Source organism: Clytia hemisphaerica, unplaced genomic scaffold (assembly GCF_902728285.1).
Source record: "Clytia hemisphaerica strain Z4C2 unplaced genomic scaffold, Clytia hemisphaerica genome assembly, whole genome shotgun sequence".
Lineage (NCBI taxonomy): Eukaryota > Metazoa > Cnidaria > Hydrozoa > Leptothecata > Clytiidae > Clytia > Clytia hemisphaerica.
Window position 1 is genome coordinate 442,187 of NW_027104027.1, and position 22,486 is coordinate 464,672.

A 22,486-nucleotide genomic window follows, 5' to 3' on the forward strand; every position below is an offset into this window, starting at 1 on the left:
GTGTATGTCTCGTAAAACGGTCGTAACAGTAAGCAATTATACGAAGCCAAGTAAAGTCGAATTGTTCCGATGCGATGGTGCATCTATCGATGTAGCTCCTGCTAAAAAGGTTTGTATTGAGAACCAAACAGATATTGTATCAGTCAAAGTATACTCGTTTGATACTAGGAGAGATGAGGTAGTTACACTGACCAATCATACATCATGCAAACAAATTTGCCGATATGACGGATCGCATTGTAATCAGTATCAGGATTGGGATGATAAGAAATGTGAATGCAAGTGTAGTCATAAACACTTCGATTGTCCTAGACCGAATTTCGTATGGGTCCCAATATTATGTAAATGTGAATGTCAACCACATCGATGCAACGCGAAAAAGTATTTTGATACAGGGGAGTGTGGCTGTCGGTGTAAAGCTAGTTTTTATGACAGATGTAACGAGAGAGATGGCATTTTAACAAGCGATTGTATATGTATCGTATCAAACAAAGTCAATGCTATGACGGAAAGACATTGCCATAATTTATACTTGAAATGGAAAATAGCTTGTTTTGTTGTTCTATTTATTAACATTTTGATGATTTTGTACAACTGTATGACGTCATTTCGTAAAAAGAAGGGATTTTTGTATCGTTTGTGCTCAACACGAAATACTGAAGTCGAAACCGAGGACACCGAAGATAAAATCCTGTAGATTTTTTGAAGCTAAATACATCAAAGGTAGAAACGCAGACCTCTGCGACCGCTGCAGGCACGAATTCGACAGTTGGTGACAGAAGCTCAGGCAGCGGCGGATTATGACAATAGAGCAAAGTACGTCGGAAACATGTGAAGGAGTGCAACGCTCGTTAAAAGACAATGAAATTACAAATCTCTTCCTCTGATAATTTCGACATGGTCTAAAACCGTCTATGTTAGGTTAGAGATATCTGTCATAAACCTCTTTGGTGTAATTCATGAAATGGAACGAAGCATATTACGAAGGTGAAAATCTCTATTGAAATCAGACTTTAATGAAAATAATGCAAACTCGGGTAACTTAACCCTATTCGGCCTAGGGGGGGGGCTCTTTCTGTTCGGAGGTCAAACTATTGGTAATAGCTCCTGAAATAATAGAGCCTTTGCCGTGAAATTTTCTGTAAATTCCTAACTTTTATTTAGCTTCAAAATAAAAAAAAATTTGATGCCTAAAAATTTTCACACCTTGAGCATGATGACATTTCTGACAGTAAGGTGTCAAAAAAACTGACACTTTTCCAATACAAATTGATTTTTAATGTCAAATATATCGTTTAAACCGTAATTTATTGAATATTTAGGAAAAAATAAGCATTTTAAACTCAGGCAACTTTTTTCTAAAGCGTTTGCTAGAATACAATAGATATTTATAAGAACAAAGGAAATTTTCGGTTTTTGCTCACTTTGGGCATGATGAGTGACGTCATCAAAAAAAATTTTTGTCAAAAGTTACCTTACGTGACAAGGATCTTGTGTGCCAATTTTCATCCAAAAAGACTCACTAGATCAAAAGTTAAGGGGTGGTACAGGAAAAGCCCCCCCCTAGTTCTGAACCGCCCCTAAAAGCCTAGGTTGAATAGGGTTAATGCATGTCCCAAAAATCATAAAGTTTTGATTTATGTTTCTCGAGATATTCAACTTTTTGTATTTATGACGTCATCAATCATGACGTCATAATCAGGTTTTCTCAAGATATCTCTAATTATACTGAGAAAGAATTTAAGTTACACCGAATACGGTATTCTACATCCAAATACGCTTCCAAAAATGTATAGTTTGTTATGGTTTAGGGACTGGAACTGGGGCGGAAAAATTAATGCAATTCTGGGACATGCATTAAGTTACCCGAGAAGAAAATCTTTAGGAAACGCATGACTAGAACGAGTTGTCTTCATTTCAGACCATACTCAAGTTGTTTCAAACGGAATTCATGAAAAAGCCTATAAACTCTCAAGATTTTCACGTAAAATGACAGATTCATAGCAAATTCAGAAGCTTCAGGTGAGCAGTTGCGTGTCATGGTCTGATCAACGATATATGTTCTTTTGTATAAAAATGGACTTTTCGTTAATGGGAATTTCATACTGACACAGTCATTTTACGTGTTGTTTTATGACAGAATACGAATTACATAATTTGTTTTCTTTAGCTAGAACAAACAAACACAATCTTGAGAAATAAAATATGGATAAGAAATCGAGGAAACAATCAATCCAAAAAAAAACAGTAGTCAGATTTTATTTACTTGTACACACTATAATAATCCCATTCTTTATAAAAATAATAAATTAAATTCAGATCAAAAATATATTATTAACAAAAACGTGATAAAAATATTCCAACTAAACATAAATTCAATACTAATGGCTTACTTTCGCCATACTGTCGCTTATATAATACCATATTCCTTCCTTGCACCATTTTACTTATCATGCATTATACTGCTTTACTTTTTCAAACCTGCTTTAAACAAGTTTAGTTTAGTAGGAGTTCAAATTACAGATTCGAGAAGAAATCCTATGCCCAAGACTTTTTTGCGTTATTTTATAACCTTACACCAAAGAGGATCAATGGGGGGGGGGGGGGCGATAATCAAAAACTCGATTGGACCAATATTAAAAAAGTCAGGATTGACATTTCTCCAATAAAGATAGAAAAAGACAAAAAGACCGATGACAGTTTTCCTTTTGGAAAAGTGAAAAAGCTTTATTCCAGATTTGGATTCTTTTGTGATACATAATTCCGTGATAATTCAAGTTTTTCTTTTGCCAAATAGAGTCTTGTCCTCTCCGGATCCAATAAAATATTTTCGTTATCCATGGTTAGCCTCAGTACTCCTTTAATTTTAACATTAAGATGTTTTACGTGTGACCATGTGTAACGTAGCGTTGGGCGTTAGGCCATAATCTCGTAGCGTTTTGTTGCTCTCATCATACGTTTGGTTGGGGAAGGATGTTTTCAAATCATAATCGTCATCTGAGGTGTTCCTATAAATGAAAGAACAGAATAGTTTTAATTGGGCTTTTCCAGAAAAAAACTTTACCCCCACTGTTGAGGATACTGATTTTTCGAAGTATCGAACCCCCTGGATATCCTACTTTATTAGTAAAAACCCCTGGATATCCACTCTTAAAAATACGCTTAACCCCCTGGACATCCTCTCTTATAAAGATGCTTACCCCTGGATATCGTACTTTTTACTTGAAAAGACAATTTACCCCCTGAATATCTGCTCCCTTGTAGATATTTAACCCTCTGGATATCCACTTTTGAACAAAAATCGTTAACCCCCTGGATAAACGATATCCTCAACAGGGGGGACACGGACTTTTTCTGGAAAAGCCCATTGACAATGCAACAGCGCAAAAAAATCAGAGCACATACTATTTACACCCCAACCCAACAGTCTTTTTAAAGGAATGATATGTGGATTTTTGATGAGGCTGGGCAGTTTTTGATTCAGGAGGTCAGGGTTCGATTCCCACTCGGTGCCGCGATTCACTTGACAAGTGTACCTTTACTCGGGTCAACCCATGCCATGTGAGGGGAATTGGGTACCATGCTCTGATATCTACCCATGTGTGGGTAGATATGCCTGACTCTATGGTGTGGTTGCTATACTTGTCAGGTTCGATCATGCGAGGATGCACTGGCCTCCCGAGTCGTTCTCGAGTATAGTTACTAAACGCCATCAGCTGTGTGTGTAGCGAGCACGAGTTGGCAGAGTCGGGTAAGCCCACTGATTTCCCTTAGGATGGTGAATGCTATCCTTGATAGGGCTTGCTTCGTTCGTCCGAAGGACTATTTCTCGTGGAAATTTCGAGTTATGGAGCAGGGTTTATAAGGCATTCTTAGCCGAAGAGACCAGAAAACTTGCTCGGGTTACAGACACATTTGAGTTGTAGAGATTCGAGTTAAGAGTTTTTACTGCATTTTGCTTTGTATTCAATTTTTACAATTTCGGGCTTTTGATATTTATTTATATTAACTTATTTGAGCCTATAGTATTGAGGAATTGTATAAATGAACTGGTGTAATTGTTTAGGGTAAGTGATGAATAAGGTAAGTTCTTTAATTCATAACATTTTCGAACGTCAATTTTGTCAAATCACGTAAATAAAAGGCGTGATCATACCAAGCCTGAATGAAATGACGTTTTAATAAAGTCAAAACCTTTAATATGTCATGTCAGAAAATAATTTTACTTTAAAGGAAAATGAAATTACGAGATTTTGTACAGCTGATGACGAATCAACTTCATACCAATTACTGATTCTAAATTAAGTAACTAATCACATATCACGTGAGAGGGTCAAATACATTTATAAAGATCAAGTTCAAAAATGGAGATGGAATTTTGGTGGTCGATTTTAATCCTCGACCAAAACCAAAATGAATTTGGCGAGTAGCCATCAACGTAAACGAGAGGAATGTCCATACACAAAAATGTCAGCAATTTGCATAACAACATACTATATTCATCATAACCAATTAACTCATTTTTATTTCATTATTTTACATTTTCAATCTCCATTTGTGGTTTACTACCTCCTCTATTTCGGCCTACACTAGAAGTTTATGAAGTTTATTGGTGACTCATGCTGACTATGATGAAATCTCTGGTTTGACACTCATTAAGTTAGCAAAAAGAGCGTATATTAACTTAACAGTCTGTATTCACCTTACTTCTTGGGGTATACTGTAGCATAACTTCCCACCAACAACAGTGTGTCCCGGGGGGGAGGATACTAGGTTTGCGAGATGACGGGTATGTCCGAGCCAAAGTTCGAAAATTGAGAGACTGAATTTCGAAAGTTTTGTCCATTTTTTGACGATTTTACCACCCTTAGAGACAGATTTCACCAAAATTTTCAAATTATTGACTGATTTTAAGTCACTTACACCGAATCAGCTAATAGGTAATGTCAAAGACATTGCAATGGTGCATATCATGAATAGAAAGTAATATCCTCATTACTTATGTCAAATTTGACTTGTAAATTTAATATTTCAATCTCAAAAACCTATTAAAACCTATTCAATGTTGGAAATTGATTATCGATTGATTTAACAGAGAATTGTAATCTTATTTCAATTATACTAAGCCCAGTTTTTAACAGTTTTAACAGTTTTAAAAGATCATAAGTTTTGAGGGTTTTACTTTATGTAAAAGTTTGTCCGTTTTTTTTTGGGGATAAACTGTAGTCGTCATCTGAAAAATTTATTTTTGTGCTTTACTTCACTCCGAAAGCTTTGTTGGTTTTGATAAAGGTGCTAAGCTGTTAACTTTCAAAAAGGTTCTGAATTGTAATTTGTTGCTGTATAAAGATCGATGACGGAATTCAATGAGAGTTTCTGACGATATCAAAATAATATGGAAAGGTTATAATTTATTACACGAATATTACTAGGCAAGTATTCAACAGCCTTGAAATTTGCATGATCTGAAAATTAACACAAATTTTGCTGCTTTTTCAAGGAAACAATGGCTGGTTTTAATTAAGTCGGTGTTTTTTACACTTTTGGCGAAAACGTGAAGTTTTTTAAAACACGTTTTAAAAATAAATACAAAGTGCACCTTTTCTTAATTGGATATCAGGGGATCGGCAAAGGATTGAAGATTCCATTCCTTTTTTCCCGAGCCTTCTAGAGAAACTAAGCTAGTACTTATAACCTTTGAAAGTTAGGAGCACGTTAGGATTAAACGGTTCCATAATGAAAATTGATTATGGATTCCAAGAGCAATAACTTTTGATATAATGTGGCTTTAGAACTGAAATTTTGCAGGATGGAGCATTTATGTACTTTCTATTTCTAAATAAAAAATCTTCCAGCTGGGAGCAGTTTGGAATTACTTATTCCTGATTTCTTTTTGTGTTTGAGTCTTTTTGAACTGAGGATTGGAGTATGTTTATTTGACATTAAGTAGTTCGAATTTAACTATTTGGAAGGTTTGGGTCCCTAAGACCACGAAAATAAAATTTTCCACTAGAATAGAGCATCCAAGGATTATGGAATCCTTCATTGAAAGAAGCATACTTTGCCTTATCCAAAATGAGCGTATTAGTCTGGAATGAAATATCCTACAAGGCTTTAAACTGATTTTTTACGTTATACGTGATATGTCGTTACGTCCTATGCCTTAAAATAAGCTCAGATAGAGCCCCAAAGGATTAATAATTCCATTTTGCGAAAAGTTGGGGCTGGGGTTGGGTGCACCACTTCAATCGCTTTAAATTGGAGTTTTAATCTTAAAACGCTCGTGAAACCGCATTTTTTGGTATCTGAGAATGTTTTAACGTAAAGTGCAATTGACTTTTGATTGATTTTAGATTGTAATCAGTCCATTTTAACGATGAAATGTATCTTTTATAATTGTTCAAGTTCAGAGATGTTTTCCGGATGGAATTTCGGATCCAAAAGTGCTCTTCATCATTGTTTCATAAGATATGGAGATCGTGTGACATGTTGAGACCATCAGAATAAATCCAAGAGCCACGTAACTCTCATAATTCCAAAGTTCATAAAATCTAATATTTTGGAATATTGAATCCTTCTTCGCTCCTGGGACCAAAACCAAAGCTCTAAGCTCGTGTGCTCCACCTTTTTGGAAGATTTCATCCCAAAATCCTTGTTGAAACTTATATTATTCAAGAAAAACCGTTTTTTAGAAAATTTAATGTCACGTTTTCGCCAAAAGTGTAAAAAACACCGACTTAAGGGGTTTTTATTAACAAATAAAATGACTAGTAATATTCGTGTAATAAGGTAGTTTAGTCGTTGCGCGTTGAGACTAATGTGCAGCTTAAAGGAAGAAATTTTGGCGGGAATTTAATTTAGCGGATAGCCAAAAAAGTTTTTCTTTAGAGGGAATTTAATTTGGCGGATGGACGAAAAAACTAAATTTGGCGGGAATTTAATTTGGTGTTTGCTGAAAAATTTATCATTAAAATAGCGTAAAAACAGAAAAAAAAATGCAAAAACACCTTAAAAGAGATCATATTTTCAAAAAGTTGAATTTGGCGGGAATTTAATTTGGCGGATAGTGGAAAAAAGAAATTTTGGCGGGAACTTCATTTGGCGGATTCTGACCAAATCCGCCAAATCCGCCAAATCCGTGGTTGTTGGAAATATAACTTTATCCTTGATACTCTCCGTGAAAGCCGCACGAGCGGAAGTACTTTAATAATTTTGGTAAGCTGGACATTGATATAACGAGTTGTTGTCAACTGCAATGGGAAGGAAGGGAGGAGCTCTTTACAGAATAATGACACATTCAAAAAATTTCGTCACAAATTTTTTGCAAAATATTTGGCTTTAAAACTGTTGAGATTGAAATACTGATAATGAGCTAATCAGTGCTGAAACACCATATCTAAAAATGCAAGACTATGAAAAGTCAATTTCAAAAAGGTTTTGAACTGAGGAAAAACAATGAAATTTAAAAACTTGATTTTGGAGTTGTATACAATTATCGATATCCCCGATAAGATATTTAGTTGATACAGGGCTGTACTTTCTTACCTTGTTTCATTCAAGAAGCGGCGTACATCTTCGATCTTTTGAGTGTACAACATCTTCAGCACGTACGTCTACAACAGATGAAATATTTGTTACTGAAGTTACTGTTACAACATCTTCAGTACGTACGTCTACAACAGATGAAATATTTGTTACTGAAGTTACAGTATCCTTTCAAAGTAGAATGCATATACCCTAAGGGTATTTTATTTATTTTGCCTAAAACCGCGAAATTAAGTTCCCGCGAAATTTTACAAAATCGTCAATCCGCGAAATTAAATTTCCGCGAAATTAAATTTATTTCACGCATTCCCCTAAATTCGTACTATTTCAAGCCTTAAAACAGGTTTTTTGGTTATTTAATAACACTTTTGGCCAAAAAAATCCTGCAACCGCGAAATTAAATTCCCACGAAAAAAAATAATTTGACCAACCGCGAAATTAAATTCCCGCGAAAATTTCTTCCCTTAAGGTATATATACAGGCGATAGGAATAACTCAAATTACTTTTGACAAAAAAGGAGAAACACGTTTGTTTAAAAAGCATTGAACTGTTTCAAAAACTGGCTTGTTTCGCTCAACAGAACAAGAAATCTCCCAATGTCATGTAATCAAACCGCACAAGCAAAAATATCAACACCGAAATTCGAACCGATCCAAATCCCAGAACAGATTTGTTTTATAACTAACATTGATTTGAGTGATAATTATGTTAGATTATATGAAAAGGAAAAGTTTGTAGAGTTTCCCTTACTTTTTAAATAAACTTTAGAATATGAAAAGAGTGTAGAGAAGACTAACCTCTTCGCCAGTTTCAGACTTGATTCGAAGAGTGGTAATATTGGACGGTGTTTGTGGGCGACTTCTCCGACCATTGGTCAATCTGTATAACAAACAAAGGAAGTTAGTTTGCAGATATAGTGCATAAGTGACAGGAAATTCTGCAAGGCTGATCATCAAAAATGACCAGTCATCAAAAGAAAAAGAAAATTGACTGGAGTTTCTTAGGTAGAAGTGATGGTAGGATTGGTACTCTCGGGTACCTAATTGCCGGGGGGCCCGCTAATTAATTGGACAGTCATATTCCAACCCCCTGCTTTTTCCAACCCCCCCGGCTATTAGGTACCCGAGAGTAGTTCCCCGCTGGAGGGAAAAGTCATCTTGAACTTTGAGTTTGTTAAAATTTTCATTACCTAGATTTCATATTTCGGACAACATCAGTTTCGATGACTACCACGTTGTGTTTTGTCGATTGATTATTCTCCTGTTGAAAAATATACAACACAATTTGAGATTCGAGTTGAAAATATATCAGAATTTAAATCAGAAGAAGATGGGAGAGAAAATGAAAGAGCTAAGTACCACAAGTCAGCCCCTACCATTTTGAGTTGAAATATATCTAATTTAAATCAGAAGATGGGGGGGGGGGATGGGAGAAAATGAAAGAGCTAACTAAGTACCCCCAGTCAGCCCCTTCCACTACCACGAATGAAAAGAATTTCTAAATTTCCTGAACGGAAACAATTAGCTTGATTTTTTTTCCCATTTAGAAGAATCTTCCCTTTCGAGCGCAGTGCTCTCTTTTCTAGGGCTCTTTGTGACATCCAGGGGACATCCATCATTGACTGTCGTGCTTAAGCGAAAAATCTTTTGCCATCAGAGAACGTAGAGCTAAATGCCTTTGAGACCAAGATTTTCTATTTGATGGGTTGGGTTTCAAATTCTATTTTTCCCCGCTCGAAAATCTGATATCAATTCCCAAAATTTCAGTATTTTTCTCAATTGGAACGAATACCGAATATCATATTGGAAGTTTATCGTGGCTTGGATCACGAGATTTACGCTTGTGTACATTTGGAGAGATTCTTCTCCCATCATTGGGCAATGTGGAGGATGTTCTCTCCACTATTTGTACTAAGACCTTCTGATTATTCATAATTATCAAGTGTGATTTCTTTACAAGGTGTGAATCCCCATGAATACCGAATACATAAAGTGTATGTTTCCGACGAGGTGAAAACTATTAAACAAAACGTCACATACCTGCAAACTTTCTCTCAGATCGCCAAGAATATCAATGATTTTCCCATTCTTTAACACTGACGATGGCAGCTTAGAAAGAAAATTTTCAGTGCTGTATTTTGGACCTGAAAAGTAAAAGACATAGACTTAAAATAAACTTATTTTGGGGAGAGCTAATTTTGTTGAAATTGAAAAAAACTGGCAAAAATTAGCTCTCGAAAACTGTGCAAAAAGACCACCCTATCAAAATATCCAAAATTGGTTACTTTTGAGGCAAAGAAATACATTCGACTCGCCAAGGATAACACTTATCGTTTGAGTTAAGGAGAGTTCAGAGGTAAATGAGTGACATTAGTCAAAAGTTCTCCCAGGGACCCCGCAAATCGTTTATAATTTAAAGACTCAACTTTGTAATAAGTAAGTATATTCATCTGTTGGCTGTCGGCGGAGCTTGGAATGAGGGAGTCTATCCCCTTTCCTTTTTGCGTTAGACCTGGGAGATCAAATTCAAATGCTGAGGAGGTGGAGCACCACCTATTCTATGCTCCCAGTAGCTTACCGCCTAGATCAGATTACCCATCCAAGTTTCGAATTTGTTGAGTTAGCGGTAACCGGGGATCGAACCCACACTGTTGGATTGTAAGGCGAATGCTCTACTTACTGGAGCTACCCGACCTTTCGAGCCAGATAGAATTCGTCTTCGAAAAACAAATTAAAAACCCAATAATAAAACAAACCTTCACGTTGATTTTCTTCCATTGCTACCCTATTAATTTCATTTGATTTGCCATCATTTTCTTTACTATCTTCACTATTACGCGTGGTCGGGGAGGACTTTTCTGGCGATAATAAATAACCTTGACCAGGGAATAGTTTCTCCATCCGTTTATCGCGATAAGTTTTGTCTCTTTTATCTGTCACCTGAAGGTAACAAAAAAATGATGTAAATTTCTATCGAAATCCATTTACCGACTAGTTATGTTTTTCTATATCAATTGTTCAATATCAGATTAAAATGTTAATTCAATCAAAGAAAGAAATTTAGTTAGTTTAGGCTTTATCCCGGAAAACCTGGCCAGGCGACAAAAAGCCATTCGCTGAATCCGAAATTTCTGATTTCATGATGGCGATGGCGTAAGGACTACACTTAAAAACTTTTGGGAATTCACTATATCACGTCTAAAGACAAAGAATGTATCAGAGATGAAAAGACAAACATTTGGTAACAAAAAAGTTTAATTGTGTTACTTCATAACATTATGAGAAGGGGTGTGTAGGTGTAAACTGGCCCTGTTTTAGTCTAGCAAGCTAGACGACTAATTTATACTACATAGTAGAAATAAAGCAAAAAGTAATGAATGGAACAATTTTAGTCGTCTAGAAACCTTTGTGCACTAACTCCAAACAAAAGAAAAGTGTCAATATCGCAATTATAATTTTTTCCTGCTCAAAATAATTCTTGAGAAAAAAATATGTGTGGATTTGTGTATTGAAAGTTTTTCATTTGAGTTGATTTCGTTTTGAGAGTTTGTTGTTGCTTGATAAATTGTTTTCTCGCTACGCAAGTTTCTGCGTAGCTAGCCCCTGTATCTATAAGGCTGGAACACCGGATTCTTCCAGTCGTTTATACAAACTAAATCCCGTATTATTATTATTAGTATTGGTATTATTAGTATTACACGCATTATAAACGACTCCAGTCTACCCTGTTTTGGTTATTTTGGCTTGTACACGGGTGTCATGGTACAAAGAAGCGATAGAATTAGGAGTAATGCAGTTCTGGTGTCGCTAACATCAATTAAAGCTTTATTGCATTTAAGCATAGTTCACCCTCAAATTTAGATAAGGCATTGAACCTGATTGAACATTTACAGCTTGAACCTCGCGAACTCAAAAGCGACGACTCACAGTAAAAGGTACACCGTCAGGGTAAGTATTTTGAAGTTCACTTGGGAAGTATCCATCCATTAAATCTTTCATACAAATCTAAAATAGAAATTATGTACCACTGTAACCATTGACTTCCAAGCCCGAAGGGCTAGACTCGAGACTCCTGGATGGTAAATGAAGCCACTTATTTCTCATCTAGAACGCCCGCGCATAGTCTTTACACAAACGCCGGATTGAAAGTCTACCGCTATAGATTTCAAAAAGAGCAGTCCTCAAAAACAAAGGAACCACTAGATACAATCCGTCGTCATGATTGCGGCGCGTTCTGCATGGGAAATAAGTGGCTTCACTTTTTCTTGCCTGGGGCTTTAAAGTCAATGACTGAAACTTTACTAGTCTGTACACAAACTTGATATCTCAGGCTAATTTCAAAATTCATTGCCGTACTACAAAACAATAAATGTAAGATACATACTCTAGTGCAGAATAAAACTTTATAACAATTGAAAAGAAAGCAGAAATTTGCCCCATTTGAAGTTGACTTTAATGATTTAATCAGGTTTTCCATTCATTATCACAAAATATGATTGTCGGATCTGCTTTGACCTCAAAATCTTTATCCTTTATGGAATATTCAAATATCTTCGGCATGATCTTTACATAATAACAAAGACCCAAGAAAAATGACATTATAATTTGGCTCGACTAAAAAGAAATTACCTGTGTGGTCTTTTCTTCAAACGAACGAAATGGTCCACCAAACATGAAGATACCATTCGCATACAAAATTAACGGCACCGATTCTTTCACCTATGCGGGAAATTAGATCCAAAATGCATAAGATGTATATATTCAAGAACAGGTACAAAAATTGCGTGACATTTTTTTGGGGATTAAAAACTCCCAAAAATCGAAAATTTTGAATAAAATTAGCTTTTTCAGGAAAATCATCTAAAATATTCTTTCAGCATTCTTAGGTTAGGATCCCAATTCATTCACATACGTCTCAAGCATAAAATGGCATTTTTGTGAAAAGGGTGAACCTTACTTGGGGGTAATTGACAATTTATAATTGAAAATGCTATAAAAATGGCATTCTTAGCTTGAGTAGCTAAATTCCATGATGGTGATATTCTCAGCATATTCTTAATTTTTTTGGCTATTTTCATCATGGATATTCTTATAAAGTGTATTCTTATAAAAAAAAAGAATATAGTTTTAAAAACTAAAATTCTAAAAAAATTGTGGTATTGGGTATTAAGCTAAGGCTACACTGATAGTTTTTTCAGGCGGCTGCAATGCAACTACAGTTGCGTTGCAAGCGCGCGAGAAATTGCAAAATGTAGCACGTCAATTTTTTCTGCAATTGCTCTGCAACGCAATAAAAATTTGAACTCATTTTGTTGCAGAAGAATCTCCATTTTTTTTTGACGATGTATCTGACATTCCAATCTTATTACGTCATTCGAACGTCGGACCTTCGAAAATCGAATGTTTTAGATGAAATCGACTGTTTTGTAATTCGAATGTTTTGTAATTCGAATGTTTTGTAATTCGAATGTTTTGTAATTCGAATGTTTTTTTGACGTTTTTCCTGGTTTCTTTTTTTAGATGGCTAGACAGCAACAATTTTCAGGCGGCTGCAATGCAACAATTGCTCCGAATTTTTCATCAGAGGGGTAAGTTTTTTTCTGGCTGTCTGACGAAAGCCCAAAATTGGTTTTAAAAAAAGGATCAGCTTCTTTCCTTTACTACAATATGTGACTGCACTGGCAAAGATGATATACAAATACAATACCTGTAGTCGGGCGCCATCTTTAGTATGCTTGATGAAATGTTGTCCTTCACCTGCTATCTCGTTCAATTCGCCAATGTTCTTTAATACCAAGTCATAATCCATATGAAACTCCTTATGCTGGTGTTGTGGATGACATTGTTCAATGATCGACGAGTCTGAAAAGGAATAAGAGAAGAGATCAAGTTTCGCAATAATAAAGAGTGACAAAAGTAAAAAAGACATTTCATAAAGAGAAACAGAAGAAAGTAAGAGTTTGGCGAATGGAGGCGACCCAACGGCTCCTCTTTCGATAGCTATCTACCCGAAAGTAGGGAAGGGCGCCTTCCTTTTCTCCCTGGAATTAATTGCTGAGTAGACATCAAGTGCCACTTTGGTAATCTATGGTATCACCTGGCCAGGGATTGAACACAAGACCTTGGGCACCTACATAATTACAAAGTGCAATAGAGAATAAAAAGTGCAAATGGGTCCCGAAGCCAAAGAAATTAACTTAACATAGTAATATAAAATTTCTGACATAAGTAAGGCGCCGGAGAAGATCAACTGATAATCGAGGCAATACAAAATACCTGGATTCCATAATGGCTCCTCATTGTCACCTTCATCGTTCAATCCATCATTGTCAAAGCAATCCTCATCAGAACTATCGTTTGTACCAACCCATATCATACCATAATCTTCCAAAAAATTCTGCAAAAAAAGGAAATCTTAACAAGCAGTTTTATATGTTTTAGGGAATCTTTTTTTTTGGCTTTTGAATATTCGTACCAGTTCTTCTTTTAGCTGTAAATGAGAATTTAAGCGTCAAATTTTATCCACAGAGTCCACATGATGATCACCCTAGCAATCGTCTACGAACTGACCAGCCCAGGAAAATCAAGGGGTTGAACATGGATTTCCTAGTTTTATATCTCATAATGCTTAGACATCTAAGTTTCTAGTAGAACTACATGGTTTTAATATTTCCCAGAGGTATTTGAAGAGGAGATTGAATGTTAGACCTCTTTATTAAGCATCTTTCAAGGGAGATTTGCGCAAATATTGTCATCTTTCCAGGGGAATCAGTTCACATTTAAAGTGATTTTTTACCAGTAGTTTCTAACAAGTTTTTTTATCTACACCTAACACTCTTCCATTATGGTCAAGAAGAGCCAGATTTTAAGGACCATGGTTTTAATTTCTAAATTTATCAGTGATCTCACATACTTCCATGCTATGTATTTGTCTTTGTAGTTTGTGGCATTTTCTCTCCAGTTCCAAAACTTGATTGCTACCATATCCTAAAAGGAACAGTTACGGTAGAAAGATGTCCTTATTCTATCTACTATTTAACCTATCATTTATAAAAGTACCCTTTTAGCTTCAATCCGAACAATTTTCCAAATTACAATAACCTTCCCTGACCAGATTATGATTTTAAAGGAATTTCTTAAAATTTTGGAAAAATTGGAAACGGGATGAGTTAAAAAGGCAAGTTACCTTGTGCTTTTTTGTATATCTCACACTTTTCTTCTAGAATTCTGATTTTCTTGTCCTAATAATCAAATCAAAATCATTCAAATAAAACATCTGAATAAGCATGTTGGAGAGACTTGTGCCTTGATATAAGTGAGTGTATCAATACAATAGTGTCAGTACCAGGAAAAACAGACAATTAAATTCTCTTAATATTCTGTAAAGCAAAGTACTATTTTGTCTAGTCTAAAGCAGTGCTGCTGCTACTATCAATTTTTAAAAATAATAGTGCAGAATAAAGGTTAGACAAGCGAATGAAGAAATAAAGTAATTGTTGAGATGCTGGTGCATCAGCATATATTAAAGGAAGGAATTTTGGCAGCAAGAAAATTTGGCGCCAAATAAGTTCCCGCCAAAATTTATTTTTTCTGCCAGCCACCAAATTAAATTCCTGCCAAAACTTCTTCCTTTAAATGTACATACTATGTATGACATATTATATAGGGTTTGTTGGTTTATCTTACAGTAATTATTTTTTGCATATTCTAATGTTTATTATTTACTATATAATAAATATTTGAGGGTCATGTTGTTTTTAATAAGCACTTATAACTATTTTTAGACACCAATAAATGGCCGATTATTTTTCAATGTCATAAGGAGGATGTAAAAAGATCTATACATAAATTGAAAAAATACAAATTCGAAAAAGGAATTTAAAGGCAAACTTTTTCTTTATTTCTTTGTTCTGCTTCGGTCAGGCCTTTTTCAGCTGCAGTCAATCTTGACATCATGGATTTCATGAGATCTCCATTTGTAACTGGCGAGCTTCTGTTTACACCTTAAAGAAGAAGAAAATTGAGAGAAAATTGCATACCACAAGTTTGATTTAAAATCAAATCTTTCCAGTAAAATCCAAAATTTAAAAAGTTTATCCAAATCTGAATAACTGTTGTATCCTTTTATGTATGAAGCTATTACCATGAGAAGCTTTGTATTTTTCCCCCTCAGTTGAGTAAACTTGATCAAGAAGGTCATCCTCTAAAAAAATTAGAAGAACAAAAGTAAGTTTGGCGTGGTCTATCATCATAAACAAACTTAACTTAAGATTTTAAAGGAACCCTCCATCATAAAGGAAAAACCCTGGAATTTAAATAATTATCATTATCTGTATCATTATAATTATTTCCTAAAGCCACCAAATGCAAAGCTTATCAAAAGGATAAAATGCTTGAAAAATGCTAGTTTGCCTTTTTCAGTCAAAACAGACTCGTGCAAATCCTTATTTCGAATTAAAATTTTCATCTTGCTTCGGATAGATTGTAGATGTAGATGCTTCATACCATGAAATTCTTTAGGTTTAAATGGAGCCGTTCTTGAGCTAAAGAAAAATAGAGCAAATACATTAAGTGAATCTTAGACTGACTTCTGGATGAAATGTTTAACATACATTTGTTTTCTACTGTAGAATTAATTAGATTTCTAACAAACAAAATTTTAGCTAAAAACCTTGCAAGTATAGAATTTGGAGGTAATGTACCGAGTGGAAAACGTAAAAATAGGGTGATTAAAATTTTGTTCAATTTGTTTTCATTTTCTTTTGCTTCAACTGTACGGGTATGAATTTTTATAATTTAATCAACTATTTCAATGAGTATTAAAAGATACCAGTAGGTATTTGCCTGTAGAATTAAAATCAAACTTATTATCAGGTAAAAACTTTATTGAAAAGAAATGCTACTGGAAAGAGTCATATGTATAAAAATCTATCTCTTCATCAAAATGGGGGGGGGGGTACTAGGTTTACGAAATGACGAGGACGTGGATCAATTTTTGAAAATCAGAGATTTTAGGGTCTAAAATCCTGTGAATTTTTTTCTAACCCATACAGGTCTGAAATTAGACACACATTTTAAACACAGCTAAAAATTAAAAAAAGAAACGTCATGGTACAAAAATCGAAAATATTACCCTTGTTTCAATGGTGTTCTTTTCTTATTTTTCAAATTACTTAATGGTGAACTCATTCTATATTTTCTGAAAAAAAAGATAACTCCATGGCAGACAGATGTGATAGCTAACATTTGGGCAGATGTAAAAGCTTCCCGAAATTTCTAAAGCAATGAACCACAGCCTCCATAAATTACATGAGATTACTTTATATATCACACTGGTTCAAGTGTTGGCCTTGTGTGTTCTTTAAAGTCATCTAATATTTTGGATAACAATTCTGTAACCATTTGAATGCCAGAAAATGACCGTTACTGTATGTTTAAAACTGCACTATGTATCATTTTTAACATGAACAATTCTAAAACTATTTTAATATATAAGATTTTAGTAAAAAAAGTTTGGATCTAGTTTTGCAAAATTGAGTTTCGGTCGAAGTAGATACCCCTTCCCTCAACTGATGGTTGATTTGAAAGGTTAATTTGAAAGGTTAAAGTGCAACAAAAATGAGAACAAGATATTCACAAGATAAATGAATAAACTTCTTCAAATTATTTATTGAAAATAAAACCACAGTAAATCTCCAGTGTAAGCAATATTCCAGGATTACAATTTTAACCAGTCTTTACCTCCAGAAACCAAAGTCTGCAACCATTTTACCTTGAAGCAAAAACAAAAGCAAAAACAAAACTAGTGTTTTTCTCTCAATTTAAATAACTCATAAACTATTAATGATATCAATATGAAATTTTGACAGTACAAATATATCGTAATTCTCTAGAAGTGAAATTTTCAAAATCTCCTGAAAAATGATGACGTCAGCATTTTTAAGCTATTTTCGATTTTTGGCTATAAAAAAGGACGTCATCATTTTTTTCAAAATTTTTTTAACTTAGAATTTTTTTTACATCAATATCTATTTGTGGTCAAAATTTGACGTTTATATGACTTTTAGTTCACGAGATATTAAAATTTTTAGTTTTATGACGTAATGTTATGTAATGTTTATGACGTCATAATACAGGTTTTTGGGCTATAACTTCTTATAGCCTCAACTTAAATTTTTCATACACATATCAAGTTGATCTACATCACAAGGCGCTTATTTCCAGCTATGTTTGACATTTTGAAAGTGAGTGGAACTGGTTCACTTTTACCTTGGACATGCCGTAACTCACTTGAGCTGGTTAAAGGCACTGTAACTATCCATACAAGATGAGTACAAGCGCAACACTACAACACTACAACAACTACTGTTGATAATCAGTGGATCGGTAGAATTAAACCCTGGTCCTGGAATCCAAAAACGTGTTAAATATCCATGTGGCATCTGTTCCAAGGCTGTACGGAACAATCAGGAATCTATTGCTTGTGATCAATGTAATCAATGGTTCCATACGACATGCACGGGTATGAGTGACATTATTTTTCATTGCTACGTCCAGGATGAACAGTTGTTGTGGACTTAGTGTTAAATGTGCCATCCCTGATATTAATTCTTCGTATCTTGATACCTCCCTATCGTCAAATGAGAGTAACGATAGTAATGAAAATGACAAACCTGAAAGAGTTAAAGCAAAAAACCTCCGAATGATGAATATAAACTTTCAAAGTGTCTGGGGTAAAAAGGAACATTTTCAAAAAGAGGTGTTGAAAATTAATCCTGACATAATCATTGGCTCAGAAACCCATATTGACCCTTCAATTGGTGAATCTGAATTTGTTCCACCAGGCTACACTGCTTTCCGGAGAGATCGTGAAGATGGTTGGGGTGGAGTCATTATAATGACCAGACTTACCCTTATCGCCGAAGAAGTTTTCAATTCCAAAGACACTGAGTGTATAGCTGTCAAAATTGAAACTTTTAAAAAACCAGTTGTGATAGTCTCTGCCTACCGATCACCAGTACAAAATTGCCATAGGTTGAAAATTTATCAAGGGACATAAGATCAATTGTTGCAAAGTATCAGACAAGTCCAATCTGGATTGGGGGTGACTGGAATCTACCTGATATCGACTGGTCAACAAACTCTATTGTCAGTCACGATTACTCAAAACAAATCAACGAAACAGCAATTAAAATGGTTTATGACTGCAACCTTGACCAAATCATTGACTTTCCAACTAGAAATAACAATACCCTAGATATAATACTAACAAACAACTATTCACTACTATCGGATGTCAAGGATTTCCCAGGGATAAGTGATCACACTGCTATTGGTGTAATTGACGTTACGTGTCATCCCATCAGGCATCGTGCAGTTAAAAGAACAGTGCATGTATGGAGTAGAGCAAACATCCCATTATTAAAAGAAGAACTGAAAACAGCATGTACACTATTTTGTGCTAAACATGATGAGAATGGAACTTTTGCTATCGACACGATGTGGAGTGAATTCAAAGACATCGTCAGCAAAACTATGAATAAGATACCAACCAAAACTTTACGTCAAAGATTCAGTCAGCCATGGGTAAATCGAAAGTGTAGGAGATTGTCGCGCAGAAAGAAACGTCTCTACAAGCGTGCAAAACGAACAAGACTTGAATCGGATTGGTGCAGATTCCGACACGTCGTTAATGAGTGCAGAAAACAATGTCGTAAAGCACATGACAACTACATCAAGGAAAACGTCTTAGAATCTACCGATACCAAGCGATTCTATAAGTATATTAAGTACAAACAAAAAGACAATTATCACAGTTGCCCCATTAAAAAAGAATGGGAGTATCATCATTGATGACCAAAAGAAAGCTGATATCCTTAATGAGCAGTATTGCAGCGTTTTCTCTAAGCCCAACAAAGATATACCACCCATCAGATCGCCAATTGTTGAAAATACATTGCCCGATATTGAAATCAAAGAAAACGGTGTCCGCTCTCTGTTGTCATAGCTTGACCCTCAGAAAGCAACAGGGCCTGATAATATTTCAGCAAGATTTCTGAAGGAATTTGCTAGCGAAATATCACCTGCCCTAACATCGATATTTAACGCATCACTTAGCAAAGGATCACTTCCGACAGATTGGTTACACGCGTTTATTGTTCCTGTTTATAAAGGTGGAAACAAGGACAAAAATCAGGCTGAAAACTACCGGCCTGTGTCTCTCACATCGATTTGTTGTAAATGTACAGAACATATCATATACAGTAACATCATGACCTATTTGAACAAGAATAAAGTGTTAAGTGATTACCAGCATGGATTTAGAGAAAACCGATCATGTGTAAGCCAACTATTGACCACTGTAAATGACTTTGCTAAAAACCTAAACGACAAACAACAAACTGATTCAATATTACTAGACTTTAGCAAAGCCTTCGATAAGGTTAACCATTTTAAGGTTTGTCGTAAAGTTTCTCACTATGGTATTCGTGGCTCCACACTGAAATGGATCGAGGCTTTCCTTAGTAATCGCACTCAACAGGTTATCTTAAATGGGAAACATTCGAAAAAGGCCAATGTTTTGTCAGGAGTACCACAAGGCACCGTGCTTGGGCCACTGCTATTTTTGATATACATTAATGATATGCCTTCTTATGTCCAATCGGATATCCGTTTGATGGCATTCAAAAATTGCGTGAGGTTTTCAAAAACAGCAAAAAAAAGAAATTTGAATATCCTTTTTAAAAATAACTCTTTTCAAACGAAACTTCACAATATTGGTTCTAAAGGTGATATAAGTAGGTTGAAAAAAAAAATTTTGTAAAATGGGCCAAAACTGCGGCACAAATCAAGAAAAACACTATGTTGATAAAACAGCAGCCACAAATTTGTTCAATGAGTAAAAATCATTTTTTTCAGATGAAACTTGTAGCAAAAGGGTTTATCCACAAAATATCAAAAATGGAACCAAAATCATTGGGTCACTGGGCTAGAATTGCGGCTCAAAGTTGACGATTTTTTCATATATGCTTTGATTGAAGCCACATTTTAAGCCCATTGAAAACCCTGCAGCCACAAATTAAACCCATAAGTATCTTTATAAGACATTAAACTACCAAATTCAAGAAAAATGGTTAAAAAATATTGAAGTCTTAAAGCAGGACAGCACATGAGCCAACCCTAAAAATGCCAACTAATACTTATATGTAACAGCTCAGAAGGTTTTATGTACAAAAAATGGTATTTGCAGCAACAAAATGTACACTTTTTCTTAAAATAACACTGTATTGTGTCAGATTGTGTTTGTTTTGCATCAGGCTTTGCAAATATTCATATTTCGAAAACCAAACCCAACCTGGAATTTATAAATTGATAAATTAGTGATTGAAGCCACATTTTAAGCTGTTTTAAGCCCATTGAAAACAACTCTGCAGCCACAAATTAAACCCATAAGTATCTTTATCAGACCTCAAACTACCAATTCCAAGAAAAACGGTTAAAAAATATTGAAGTCTTAAAGCAGGACAGCACAATAAGCCAACCCGTTGAGTGAGCCACATGACATACAGCCACAAAACCTGACCTCACTTTGACATCTTATATTTCAAGACTGAATCACTCAACTTCAAAGGGAGCCACATTTTTGGAAAGCTCATCAATTTCCTTATTTTATAAAATTTTGTACTACACAGCAGCCACAAGAATATCAACGCTGTGGGCTAAAAAGTGGCTGTGATTGAAAACCTCACTTTTTGGGGTTCTATTTTTGAATGCAATTGTTTATTCGCTGATGATGCTTATTTATATCGTACCATAGAAAGCATGGCTGACCCTCTCATTCTCCAAGAGGATCTTACAGCTCTACAAGAATGGGAAACACTCTCGGACATGGAATTCCACCCACAAAAATGCAAGCATCTCACCATCACGAACAAAACCAAACCCATAGAATCTGTTTATTCAATCCATAGCGAGAACCTCGAGAAAGTATCAAATGCCAAATATCTCGGGGTGACTTTAAACAAGAAGCTTAAGTGGAATACACACATCGATGCTATTTGTAAGAAAGCCAACCAAAAACGATCGTTCTTACAAAGAAATTTGCGAGGATGTTCTCGTAAAATAAAGGAGAAAGCGTTCAACATTTATGTCCGACCAATCGTATCGTATGCTTCACCAGTTTGGAATCCTATTATATCAAATCAATCACTTTGCGATCAACTTGAAATGGTCCAACGAAAAGGGGCCCGGTTTGTTTATTCTGATTGGAGGTGGGAGGCTAGTCCCACTAGAATGATGAAGGACTTGAGCTGGAAACCTCTAGAACATCATCGAAAAGTCGATTCAGTCGTTCTTTTACATGATATAAGAGGAGGGAAACTTGTTATGCCTGGTATTTTACCCAAACCAGTTCGGGATAGTAATAAATACCAACCAATACATGGACGTGTAATTGCGTACCAGGACTCATTTATCCCAGCATCTATTAACTGGTGGAATAAATTGCCAGCTAATATTTTGAATATGGAAGATAGGAATGAATTTAAAGATGCAACTTCTCGTTATTTTCTAAAGAATTAGATTATTAGTTTTTTAAATCAAATCCAGACGTCAGGCCTCTTTTTCACTTCACTTAATCATCAGATTGCCCTGCCCTAACCTATTTTATCCAATTCATATATCTTTGCACTCTACTCACTTAATCATCTTTGAAGCAATTTTGTTTTGACGTCACTTGCCTACTTACCAAAAATATTTTTACTTTAGCTATGTCTCTTTATTTCTAGTTAGTTTATTAATCTTTTTAGCACAATACTGGTTTATTTTAAAATTTAATTTAATTAAATTTTTAACTTTTAATTTAACTTTTCATTTAACTTTACACCATTTTAGTTTGCCTAGAACGTCAATATTATTAATTACTACTCATGACTTAAGCCTG

General features: G+C 35.1%; 2 protein-coding genes across 2 annotated transcripts; one reads left to right on the plus strand and one right to left on the minus strand.

The window, feature by feature from the left end:
* Positions 1-2,239: 2,239 nt before the first annotated feature.
* LOC136811632 (UBX domain-containing protein 11-like) lies at positions 2,240-16,775 on the minus strand. Its single transcript, XM_067068256.1, has 16 exons — positions 16,679-16,775; positions 16,051-16,088; positions 15,689-15,748; positions 15,436-15,548; positions 14,732-14,786; positions 14,459-14,532; positions 13,822-13,942; positions 13,253-13,407; positions 12,175-12,264; positions 11,473-11,550; positions 10,302-10,485; positions 9,586-9,689; positions 8,736-8,806; positions 8,344-8,425; positions 7,546-7,613; positions 2,240-3,008 (listed from the first exon to the last, which is right to left on the minus strand). The coding sequence occupies exons 1-16, from the start codon at positions 16,732-16,734 to the stop codon at positions 2,873-2,875; spliced, it is 1,485 nt and encodes a 494-aa protein (XP_066924357.1). The 5' UTR covers positions 16,735-16,775; the 3' UTR covers positions 2,240-2,872.
* Positions 16,776-21,366: 4,591 nt separating this feature from the next.
* Positions 21,367-22,125, plus strand: LOC136811646 (uncharacterized protein B0403.1-like). Its single transcript, XM_067068271.1, has one exon. The coding sequence runs from the start codon at positions 21,367-21,369 to the stop codon at positions 22,123-22,125; it is 759 nt and encodes a 252-aa protein (XP_066924372.1).
* Positions 22,126-22,486: the final 361 nt, after the last annotated feature.

Bases quoted from the DNA above. Each gene is read 5' to 3' on its own strand.
- LOC136811632 (XM_067068256.1), bottom strand. From the start codon at position 16,734: ATGAGTTCACCATTAAGTAATTTGAAAAATAAGAAAAGAACACCATTG. The intron at 13,943-14,458 runs GTATGTGAGATC...CTTTTTTTGCAG, and splicing joins GACAAATACATAGCATGGAA to AATTTTTTGGAAGATTATGG. The intron at 9,690-10,301 runs GTTTGTTTTATT...TTTACTTTTCAG, and splicing joins GGAAGAAAATCAACGTGAAG to GTCCAAAATACAGCACTGAA.
- LOC136811646 (XM_067068271.1), top strand. From the start codon at position 21,367: ATGGCTGACCCTCTCATTCTCCAAGAGGATCTTACAGCTCTACAAGAA.